The sequence below is a fragment of the Cannabis sativa genome, chromosome 1 (genome assembly GCF_029168945.1).
Source record: "Cannabis sativa cultivar Pink pepper isolate KNU-18-1 chromosome 1, ASM2916894v1, whole genome shotgun sequence".
Taxonomy (NCBI): Eukaryota; Viridiplantae; Streptophyta; class Magnoliopsida; order Rosales; family Cannabaceae; genus Cannabis; species Cannabis sativa.
Window position 1 is genome coordinate 34,262,091 of NC_083601.1, and position 12,621 is coordinate 34,274,711.

The window sequence follows — 12,621 nt, forward strand, 5'->3', positions numbered from 1 at the left end:
GGGAACTGGCAGAAAGTTTTCAAGAAATTCGAAGTTGAACTCCTGTCGCGACGGGGGCTTTGCCAGTCGCGACGGGGACCCTTATGACGGGATTTTTGGGCAGTTTCGTAATTTCACGAATTTTAAAGATGAGAATTGGTTTAAATAGTAAGGGTTCGTGAAAATTAGAGGGGATTCAGAATTGGAACCCTAGAAACAAAGGAGGAGGCTAGAAGAGCGGCTTGTGGCGACCCGGATCAATTGCTTCAACTAGTTCTTTCTCTTCTCTTTAATTTTTCTATGTTCTTTTCTATTTCAATGTTAATTATGGATTTGATTATGGATGTTTTGAACTAAACTCCTATTTAGGGAGAATGATGAATGTTGTTTAAGTTTTTCCTAGTTAATGATTAATTGTCATTCCTCCATCTTGATTGTGAATACTATTCATATTTGTGTTTAATTTCCATGTGCAAGATTGATCACCTTTTACATGTTTTATGATCTTAATTCGAAATCTGAAAAGTGAGAATTGAGAATGCTAAAATTGGATAGTTTAGGTTTTGATGTGAAACGAAAGTATTTACATAGCCTTTGTGACATTTAGATTATTGCTTAATGCTGATTTCATGTTAGTTTAATTAAGAAATTAATTAGAGAGCATGAGATTTAGAACCTAGAAGATCTGAAAAGAGCTAGGTTAATTCATAATCTGTCTTTCACTTCAAGAGAAGGATAGCATTTAAACATTAACATTGGTAACTTAACAACAGGATTCGTCTCCCTATTTTCTTATCTTGATTAATCTTCCTTTGTTATTTTTAATTTTCTGCATTGTTTTATTTAATTCATAAAAAGTATTCTTTTACCAGATAGAATTAATAGTATAATTTAGCAGTAATTAGTCCAATTCCCTGTGGTTCGACATCACCTGTGTGAGTTTACTACTTGATTGCGTATACTTGCGTAGTGATTATAAATTGAGCAACATTTTTTCACATTTAAGATTTTTTATGGTATTTGATATGCCATATTTTTATAAACTTATTATTCAATCCCATATTTTATGTTTTTGTTTTTAGCTTAATTAGTTTTATTTATTTTTTATTTATTTTACACTTACATTTTAGGGTTTCTTTTTATTTGAAAAATTTACACCAAATACTATATTTTTTTTCAAACATTACATTTTTAATTTGACAAGAACATTTTACTTTTATACTTTTATTAATTTTTTTTTTTCTTTTTACTTATTGAAACTTCAAAAAGTTTTTTTTTTGTCTTTTTTATATATTTTTTAGTCAATATTGGCTCTCTTTTTTCTTTTCAACTTTTAAGTCAGTTGCTACTTTTTTTTTTCTTTCTTTCGCTTATCTCTCTCTATTTTTTTTTTCTAATTTCTCTTTGTGTCTCTCTGTTTTTTTTTTTTTCTCAACCTAATTTTTTTCTCTTAATATATATAATAAGTGTACATTTTTATATTTCGTTTTTTTTTTACAAAAATTAAACTTGTTTTTTATTTAAACTACTATTTGTTTTTTTTTTTTGTTAAAAACTAATTATTCTATTAAAAACAGCAGAAAAAAAAATCAGTTTCATCAACATCATCCTGAAAAAAAAAACAACATAAAAAATCATAATCTAAAAAGAATCCAAACTTTAAAAACTAGTTTCATCAACATTGAAAGAAACTAATAATTTCATTTAAAGAATACAAAAAATAGTTTCATCAACAAGATAATGAAAAAAATTACAATCTAAAGACGATACTAACTTTAAAAACCAGTTTCATCAATCTTAAAAGAAACGAATTATTTCATTAAAAGAGGCAAAAAAAAAAAATAGTTTCATCAATAACATAATAAAAAATACACAATGCCTAATAACTAAACTTTTACAAATTAACGATACTAAATTTAAAAACCAGTTTCGAACATATAAATTTTATATCAATACCTAATAATCAAACTTCTAACTTCATTCTTTATTTTGGCATTTAATTTTTTATTTGCTTGCTCAAAAATTAGAGTTAATTTAAACATACAATATGCAACAAATATAACAAAGAGAATCATAAATTAAAATCAAAGAGAGAAAAAAGAAACAAAGAAAATTAAAGAGACAAAAGTGCAATAAAAACCATAAAAGAATAACAAAAAAAAAAAAACAGTGGAATGTGAGAAACCAGTTAGTAAAACAACCAAAATAAAAACAAACAAATAAAAACCAGTTTCTTGAAATAAATTAATAAAAAATTGAATAAAACTCAATTATGAACAACAATAAAAAAAATAGTTATAAAAACTAGTTACTTAAAAAAACCAGTTATGAAAATAATAAAATAATATGTGTCAGAAACTGATTAATTAAAATAAAATAAAAATTATTGTTCAAATATCATACAATAATAAAACTGGTTTTATACAAACTAAAAAATATATAATAATATCATAAAAATTGAGCAACCCCATTACAGAACAGTTAAAACCTGTGAAACCAGTTTTGACGTTATAAAAAATCATAACAAAATACATATGTTAATAATAAAGTTGATTGAAACCAGTTTCATCAGACAATCAAATAAAAATATACACACACAAATATACAAAAAAAAAAAAAATACTAATCACAAATATAATCAAAACAACACATAATGCCTACCAATAATTTAATAACAAAATATAAGTGTAAGTTTCCAACCTAGAAACAAAATAATAAAAAAGTAACTTGAAAAAAAAATTCTAATAACATAATGAAACTATTTTTTTTATTCTTTTAATGAAATTAATAGTTTATTTCAATGTTGATGAAACTGATTTTTAAAGTTATATATTATCTTTAGATTATAATTTTTTATATTGTTTTTTCTTCAGGATGATGTTGATGAAACTGGTTTTTTTTTTTCTGCTGCTTTTAATGAAATAATTAGTTTTTAATAAAAAAACAAAGAAAAAAAATAGTAGTTTAAATAAAAAAAAAACAAGTTAAATTTCTGTAAAAAAAAAATAATATCTATAGTTGAGATCATTTTTTATTTATTTTAGTATTTTATTTTTTTAAAAAAGAAAAAATAAATAAAAAGAAACACAAATTTAAAGTTTTTTATGGCATTCCTCAAGACTTTTTCCCATATTTGTAAGTTTTTTAAAAAAATGTCATATTTAGTGTAATTAAGTTTTTATGCCATATATATCAAAACTTATCTTTATTTTCCCATATTTTTGTAAATAGCCCTAAGATATTTTAGTTTGGAATAATTACATAAGGCACTCTAAAATATTTATATTTTTACGTTCAAATAATTTTTTTTTTTATATTTTTACGGTTTTCCAAAAAATAACATGAAAACAACATAAAATCAACAAGAAAATAACATAAAAGTAACATGAAAATAACATTAAAATAACATACAGATAACAAAAAATTAACAACAAATGAACAAAATTTTAACATAAAAATACCGTATTTTATGTAAATAAAATAAAAAAAAAATCGTAAAAATATTTAAAATTACGTGAAACCGTATTTTTGTATTTTTTTTTTGTTATTTTTGTGCATTTGTGAAATGATCCCTTTTAGTTTTTACAACTTTATTGTTTATGTTTACCTTTCATAGTTTTGAGAAATGCTAAAAATATTTATGGTGCCTATACGAGTATTTTCAGCATGCTTTATTGTTATTGATACGTTTTTTAAAAAATTTCTCAAGAGGTCATTTATTCTGAAATTACTATCAAAAAATAAGGTACATCTTTCCCTATAGACCAACACGAGTGTTTAACTGTAAAGTTCTTTTGTGATGGCTACCAGAAAATAAGAATACTCCTTGTTGATATAGCTAGTACCGATTTAAGCTTTCTTCAATTGTATAGTCTCATACCTACATAGTTTGAGTGTCATCACACTTAACCTTCCTCAAGCAATTTGGGATTGCACATCTCCTGATTTTTTTCCTTGCGAATCATGGGACTATGACTGTCACATTTATAAAAATATCATATCACTACTAGTATAATTTTAATATCGAATTTTATTTATTTTAATATCATAAAGATGCTAAGATGCTAGGTACCATGCTAACTCGTAGCAATGCTCTACAACTTTTTGGTTATGCATTTCTCATGCATCATTATCTTTTTGCTCGATGAAGTTATTACTTCTTAATGCGTATTACGCATTGTTGGCTACTAAACAAATTTAACTATGAATATTAATTTTAAAAATATTAAACCATTAGATTTTGGTCCGATAGCGAATAATAAAAGAAAATTTTGAATTTCTATGCTTAATTTAAAAAAATATTAAAAAAATACCTCTTTTTACACTATATCAAAAATATATTTATATGAAAATATTTAAGTTAAACTCAATTTTTTTTATCATTTTTTTTTTGTCGAAAAATTTCTTTTTCATTAATTTTTTTCAGCTGATGGAACAATCGCAACCCATATAATGTAAAAATGAGAAATTTTTCTAATTAAATAGAAAAATTAATTCTAAAAATTCAAAATTTTCTAATATTACCCATTCATAGATAATACCCATTAAGAGTGCACCCATATATATAAATATATTTTGATGAATAAGTTATTGGAATATAAAAACTAAATTCTTACATCAGCCAAAATACATATTATAAATTAAAGATATCGTTTAGAGTTAATATCATTTTGAAGCTTCTATTTTATAAAATGATAAATTGAATTTTATATTTTTTAAAATGATTTAAAATAATAATCTGAACTCAATTTTCGATAATTTTTTTTTTTAAATATAACTAACTTGAAAATAACTTTTAGCTCGAACAGATGCAAAAAAATGTACCTAGTTAAAAATTGAGTTCTTATTAATTCTTATTTTGACAAAAAAATCAGTTCATGGTATTATTTGTACAATTTTAAAAAATACAAAATCTAATTTATCATTTAACAAAATAAAAAATTATATCAATAACTTTTGCAAAACTCCAAAATAACATTTACCCTATTATTTATTTACATTAACATTTGTCTTGACATTGTCATTCATTAAAGTAGTAATATAGCCTCTTCCCTCGTTTAATCAAAGTTATTGTTAACTTGTACAGTGTAATAAGTCTTTCACAACGAATCATCGGTATTTAATTATATTATGATATTTGGTTCAGAAAACTCACTTAAATATTATTATTAAAATTAACAAAAAGAAAAATCAGACTTTACTTCAGGCCATGTATTTCAGGTCCCTCCTATTACAAAATAGAGTTGCAGTAGTGAATTTCCAAAGCTTTCTCAAGTATTTTCCGTATAAAATCCTCAATGGAAAGATTTAAATTGTACTTTCCAGTTCTTCTGCTCCAAAATTAAGCGCATACGGAGCATCGTCTATCTCCTCTTGATGATGACGAACTGAAGTGAAAATCATAAAACACATGAAAGCTCAACACAGCTTCTCATGCCACCATAACAGTTTTACTTTTGGCTTGAGTTTAGGATTTCCTCTGTTTCCTCATTCACTTCTATGTTATCTGTTTTCATACTCTTCAAAATCCAATCCACTTCTTTACCAACATTTAAATGTGCCTTGATCAAAGCATGGTACATCAATCTATTAACTGGAATTACAGTTTTCAGTGAGATCACAAAAGCTTTTACTTCTTCAACATCTCCTTTATCTGCAAGCCATTCCAAAAGCTTTGAAATCACTTGAGGTTTGGGCCTCCATAATTTATTTTCTGCTTGCACTGCCAATGCTTTCTTCATGCATTCAAAAGCTGTTTCCATGTTCTGCCTATCCAAATATGCTGCTGCAATGATGGCCCAGCTATTCGGAGTTGGAGTTCTTCCTTTCTCAATAATTTCATGAAGCATTGCCTCTGCTTTTTCAATCAATCCTTTATTACAATATCCAAGGATGAGGATATTCGGGACTCGGAAATCATAAAATTGTTGAGATGACTCCCACGTCTTTAGCAAAACTTCAGCTTCTTCAAATTCCCCAAGCTTCACAAGCAAACTGATCATGGTTCTATAGTCCCTATTGATTTGGTTCTTACACTTGGCTTTTTGAAGCCCCCACAATCTCATCATCTGTTCTTTATTACCAAGACTGGCATAAAGTGAAATCAGATGGTTGTAGCCAAGAGCATCTTTATCAACCAGTTCTTCACATTTCATAAGGGAAAACAATGCTTTATCACGGTCACCAGCTTTTATATAGAAATTGGCCACCATAGCATAAGTAGTCCAGTCAAGTGAGATGTGAGGTTGCTTCTTCATTTCTTCAAAAACTTTCTCCATGCTATTTAGATCGGATCTCAACCAATAAGAGTTCATACAAACTCTATAGCTAAATATGTCAGGTTTAACACCATCCTTCTCCATCTCAGACATCACATCAGGGACTTTTTCGAGTTCACCTGTGCGTAAATAGAGGCACATAATGTCATTGTAACTAAGAGGAGAGGAAGCAAAGCCCAGCTCTTTCATCTTCTTCATATGTGAGAGAGATTTATCAATCATGCCTTCTCTTACATAACAATTCAAAAGAGCACCATATAGTTTGTCAACTTTGACTTGATCACTTAGGCTATTAAAGTAACTCTCAGCAGAATCCAGACCACGAACTTTACCAATCAGATCTAACTGTACAGCATAGTCAGATGGTGCAAATGGGCTGAGTTCCCTGCTACTCATCCATTCAGACACCTGCAATAATCAAGCAACATAAACAAAAGATAGTGAAATATAAATTGACAATTTCCATGAGCAAGATCTTGAAAAGCGTAGTGCCAAGAACTAATGAAATAGTCCCAATGGAAAAGGGGACCCAAATTCAACAAACAGACATAGATAGTATTAGGTAAGGGAGTGAGGCCATTCAAGATGCTTCAACCTTTTGAACTAGCAAAAGTTTACTCTATACTGCTTTGTTTATGGCATGGCATGCATAGTTAAAATTAGTAAAATATAGATCGTGATTATAAACAGCACTGATTTCGATTCAAAGCCATTCCCGAACACGTAAGTGAAATAAATAATGCACTCTGCTGGTACAACAAAACCCTAACTCCCTTCCTGAGTATGCGCTGTTGATGCAAGCAAGTCATTTATTTTGGTGACATCCAAAATTACTTGTGTTAAGATTTCAAAGCGATCAAAGTATGAAGCTATAAAAAGCAATGTATGTGTTTCTCCTCCTGAATATGAGCTGGTGATGCCATTAACAATTTTTTTGGTAACATCCACAGTACTTATTTTAAGATTCTTATGTTATGGAAGTATGAAACTATAAAAAGCAATGTGTGGCTTTCTTTCAGATCAACCTTCTAGACAAAACTAATGTAAGTAACTAATGCATATGTTCCATCCAAAACATTTGGTGGATAATAACTGAGCTTGGAGACATAAACTGTGTTACCATTTTAGTTACCATTTTACTCCAAAAAGAATTCTAGAGTTCTATAGACGAAGTAAATAAAGACTACCATTTTGTTTCCAAAGATCAAGCCTATTATTTAAACTAATACTCTCAAATATAATGATCAGAAGAGGACAAAATGATAGCTGCCCCAAGGATTCAAATAACAGCTCTAATCTTATTACTATTAGACAAAGTTGAACAGAGAAGCTCCAAAATATATTTTTTCAAACAAAACTTAATTTGTTTTTAAGTGAACAAGTACTCATCAGCCAAACCAAGTGACAAAGGTATTTAAAAGAAGAAAAATCAGCTGAAATAGCCAAATTTAAAGAAATGGCAACAAACCCACAACCAAATACATAATATAAGTTAGAGCCTGATTATCTTTTTATTCTATATTTTTCTCTTTTACTTTCTGAGCAATCAAACAAAATCGTCGGGAAAAAAAAATCACTGACCTCAAGGGCCTGATTGTATCGCCTGCGGTTGCGAAGCTCTCGTAGTATGAAGCGAAGGTCATTCTGATGGATAGTCCTGCCTTCTTCGACCCACTGCTCAAGAGTAGGGACGACACTGATGGAAGGCAGCCCCAAGGGGCTGATTCTCGAGAATAGATTTTTTCTATTTCTTCTAATGCCAGTGCCGCTGACAGAGAGACTTTCAGTGCAAAATGATCTCAAAGAAATTCTGTTTACTGTAATGCTTCCGTACCTTTTGATGATTGTGAAGACCAATGACGCCATGGACTGAACGATTATATGATATCAGGCATTGACAAGGGTTTAAGCTCTCTGAAGTTTAGACTTAGAGTGAAGACTGAAGTTGAAGAAATTAGAACATCTTTTTTTGACACACAAAGCGAGATTATTCTAATCGAACGGCCCATATTACATGGGTGACGTCAGTGAGCGTGAAAAATAAACAAACGACAACATTTGCAGGTAACGACAATAACGGTAGCAAACACAAAAATCCGCTGTGGAACGAACCATATAAAATTGACAAAAAAGAAAGATCAATTGTTTTACCCAATTTTAAGCATATTAAAAGAAATTACAAAAAGAAAGTAAGAAAAAAATAATACTCATAAGGGCTTGAATTTTTCTAAAATACATAATTAAATTTATAAGCAAATTCAGCTAATTTTAATCCTTTGTTCGAAAAAAAAAGTTAATTATAATTTTTACTCCAATAATTTTGATAATATTAAATCGTGATTTTAAAATTATTCAAATGGTTGAATTTAAGAACATTAATTCGTCTAATTTTATTAATAGATGTGTGACGTGTTAGACTTTTATTTGGGCTTACATTAAATTTTATTGGTTTTATTAAAACTTGGGTTGATTGGATAGTTCTTTGCTGTGTTAGCCCATGTTGTTGGTGATCAATTGTTAATGGGCTTAGCATCTGTGAGTAAAGTCTAGGTGAAGCAGAAGTGTGGGCTTTTCTAGTTGACTGAAGCCTTTGATGAGCAGGCCCAGCCCAACTAGGGTTTTGTAGCTAAGTCCCCTCCCTAACTCTATAAATACATATTGTCTCATCACAATTGTATACCTTTTTGATAATCAGAGAAAATAAACTGCTTCTGATTTAGAGATCTAGGGAGGAAGACTTAGTTGATAGTATTGCACTATCAAATTGGAGTAACTGCTGTGGATCAATCAGAGATAATTGCTATGGATCAATCAGGTACACATACTCAATTATCATATACTACTATTGTGTTCTATGTTATATACAAATAGATCTTGGGTTAATTGTTAATTTATTTAACATGTGGTATCAGATTGCCTATTGTATATGATTTAGAACCTATAATTAGTATAATTAATTTGTATATGTTAATTATCCATAATTTCATATTAATTTCGTTATTATTTTATGTTGAATTTTTTGTTTTTAAATCTTAAAACTTTAGGGGTTTTGTTTATCGTTAAATTCTTGTTTTATTGATATATTATATGCATGAAATCATTGTGTATATTAAGAGAATTTTAAATTTAAAGTTTTAGGGTTTATATAATTATAATATGAAATTATAATTTGTGTGTTTTGATTTTATGGTTTTTGATCTAAAATTGATGATAGATTTCTCATTATCAATTGTTTATCAATATTCTTACACAATTTATTTCGTGTTCCAACCGAGAATTCATAACACAATCAATTTTTTTTAAGTTTTCAATTTTCGGATTCAATTTCTTGATCTACCATTATTTTGGATGTTTTATCCCAAATTGAATACTTAGATTGATTAGAAATCTATTCCCGAACAAAACCCATCCAAAATCCCCATTTTTTTTCGTCGATTTTTGGCCGGAATATGCTTGCAGACCCGACTGGCCGAACCGGGTCACGTGACCCGAATTGCAGACCCGACTGGAGGTTGAAGACAACTCCCAGCCGCGAAGCCCACTCGCGCAGGCGGCGCGTGGGGGCGCGTGGGGCCGGCTGGGAGGTCCGTTTTCGACGTTTTTTTTTTCAGCGTTATTAGAATTTAATTTCTGATTTTTCTATGATTTTTAATTAATTTTTTGACTCCGTTTAATAATTATTATTATTTTAATGATAATTATGTAGTTAAAAAATTATTAAAAATATTTTTTGATGATTTTTCGAAATTTGTCAATCATAGAAAATTTTTTGAGTTTCTTCTCGTTCCATAAAACATAGTCACTCTCTTATTTAATTTGTTTTGACTATGTAGTCTCCACCAATTTTCTTATATTCACATCTTTTAATTCTTTGTTGTTCTAAAGTTATAAAACTTGATTATTTGATACAAAAATAATGTGTTATGGTGGACACTTTATTTTTTGCTTATCAATATAATAAAAGCAATTATATATCTCTTTTGGAAATTTGGTTGAAAATTATTAATTTTCAATGATTGTTTTATCACCAAATTTCACATGTTGAAGAAAATATTATATTTTTGGTTGACTATATGTGTAATTACTTGCCCAAAGGTAGTATTTACATATATTAGTTCACATTCCATGAAGTGAGTTAATATTAAATGTATATATTTTAATTATTTGCCCAAAGGTAATAATTTAAATATATAAATTTATTATTATTTTTTGCTTGAATTAATACATATTTTTAAGAAATTTATTTGCCCAAAGGTAATAAAATTCTTAAATGATATGTATTTTTTCTTTGTTGTTAACTTCATGAAGGTAGATCATGTGTGTGTTATATTCTCACCCCAAAGGGGAGTTTATAATGACCAGTTGATTCTACAATATTTTCTAATACATTGCTCATATTGCTTATTCAAGTTTTAATTTTTGAATTTTTCAGTCTCCTTTTCTGTGAACAACAATAATGCTTCCATCCATATTTTGAATGCTTCCAACTTCAAGACATGGAAACGAGATGTGGAATTTACTTTAGGCATAATGGATTTGGACTTGTGCCTACGAGAAGAAAAACCTGCTGATCTTATCGACTCAAGATGTACCGCCGAGAGAACTCATCATGCAAAATGGGAAAAGTCAAGTCGACTTAGTCTTCTTACTATGAAAAGATCCATTCCTGAACATCTATTGAGTGGTTTGCCAGACACTACAAATGCCAAAGAGTTTTTCAATGCTGTAGAAAAATTATACGACACTGGTGAAAACGCTGAAGCTGGACATCTTATGGATGAAATGACAACCATTAAGTATGATGAATTAAAATGAGTGCGAGATTTTATTATGAAATTGGTGAATGTTCAGTCCAAGTTGAAAGATCATAATATTCCTCTTCCTGACTCTTTCATAATTCATCGAGCTCTTCATGCTCTTCCCCGCCTCTTTCAAATTTTTATCAAGACAAACCTACAACACTTACAATCAAACATGGACTATCGCCGACCTAATTTCTCAGTGTGTAGCTGAAGAAAGCAAGCTTAAAAGGGAGAAGAATGAATCTGCTAACTATGTTTCTCACCTCAAGCCCAACAAAGGAAAAGAAAAATTCAAGAATAAAAATGATGGTGCTACAAAACAGAATGGTAATGGTAAGGAGCATAAGAATAAACAAAACAATAACAATGGAAAGTCCAAATACTCTAATGTGAAGTGTTACTTTTGTGAAAAATTGGGGCATCGGAGAACAGACTGTCACAAATTTAAGACTTGGTTAGAAAAGAAGCAAGCACAATCGTGTAATCCATTGGCATGTGTTTGTTTTGAATCTAATCTAGTTGATGTTCCTATTGATTCTTGGTGGTTAGACAGTGGTCCTACTGTTCATGTTTCTGCTTCCTTACAGGGGCTAAGGGATCTCAGGAAGCCAAGTGAGAGGGAGTCCAAGCTTAAAGTGGGCAATGATGTTGGAGTTGACGTTATCTATGTTGGAACATTTATTCTTGAATTACAGTCTCGTGATAAGATTATTCTGAACAATACTTTTTATGTTCCTACTTTTAAAAGGAATTTAGTTTCGCTTCCGCTTTTGGTTAAACAAGGATATTCTTTTCATTTTGCAAATGATAATGTTGACATTATGCTTGACTCTCGAATTATTGGAAATTGCTTTTATTCTGATGGTCTTTACAAGTTGTCATTGGCTCCTTTAGATTCCTCTTTTAATGTTGTGAATACTGTGGGTAAAAGACCTCATATTAAGGAAACATCCTTATTGTTATGGCACAAAAGATTGGGTCATATTTCCAGAGAAAGGGTTGATCGTTTAATTAAATCTGAAATACTTCCTCCTCTTGATGCTTCTGATTGGGATACTTGTGTTGATTGTACTCGTGGAAAATTGACTAAAACAAGAAAGAAGACTGCAAACCGCAGTCAATCTTTATTGGAAATTATCCACACGGACATCAGTGGTCCTTATTCCACCACGTTGTGCAGAAATAAGTATTTTATCACTTTTATCGATGATTTTTCTCGTTATGGATTCACCTATTTAATTAAAGAAAAATCTGACGCCCTTGATAAACTCAAAATTTTTCGAAATGAGGTTGAGAAACAATTAGGAAGAGTCATCAAAGTTGTTCATTATGATCGTGGAGGAGAATATTATGGTCGTTATACGAACTGGACAACACATGGGGCTTTTTGCAGAGTACTTACAAGAAAATGGTATAGTTGCTCAATACACTATGCCTGGTTCACCTGAGCAAAATGGCGTTGCTGAAAGGAGAAATCGCACTCTCATGGATATGGTTAGAAGTATGATGAGTAGAACAAATCTTCCAGAGTTTTTATGGGGTGAAGCACTTATGACTGCAAC

General features: G+C 29.6%; 1 protein-coding gene across 1 annotated transcript; it reads right to left on the reverse strand.

The window, feature by feature from the left end:
• Positions 1 to 5,074: 5,074 nt before the first annotated feature.
• On the reverse strand, positions 5,075 to 8,236 carry LOC115707484 (pentatricopeptide repeat-containing protein At4g21705, mitochondrial). The gene is made up of 2 exons (XM_030635463.2): positions 7,839 to 8,236; positions 5,075 to 6,665 (listed from the first exon to the last, which is right to left on the reverse strand). The coding sequence occupies exons 1-2, from the start codon at positions 8,121 to 8,123 to the stop codon at positions 5,430 to 5,432; spliced, it is 1,521 nt and encodes a 506-aa protein (XP_030491323.2). The 5' UTR covers positions 8,124 to 8,236; the 3' UTR covers positions 5,075 to 5,429.
• Positions 8,237 to 12,621: the final 4,385 nt, after the last annotated feature.

What these genes read in the sequence shown, in the direction of transcription:
- LOC115707484 (XM_030635463.2), bottom strand. Translation starts at nt 8,123, where the DNA reads ATGGCGTCATTGGTCTTCACAATCATCAAAAGGTACGGAAGCATTACA. An exon ending in GATACAATCAGGCCCTTGAG is followed by an intron (nt 6,666 to 7,838) that starts GTCAGTGATTTT and finishes TGATTATTGCAG; the next exon opens with GTGTCTGAATGGATGAGTAG.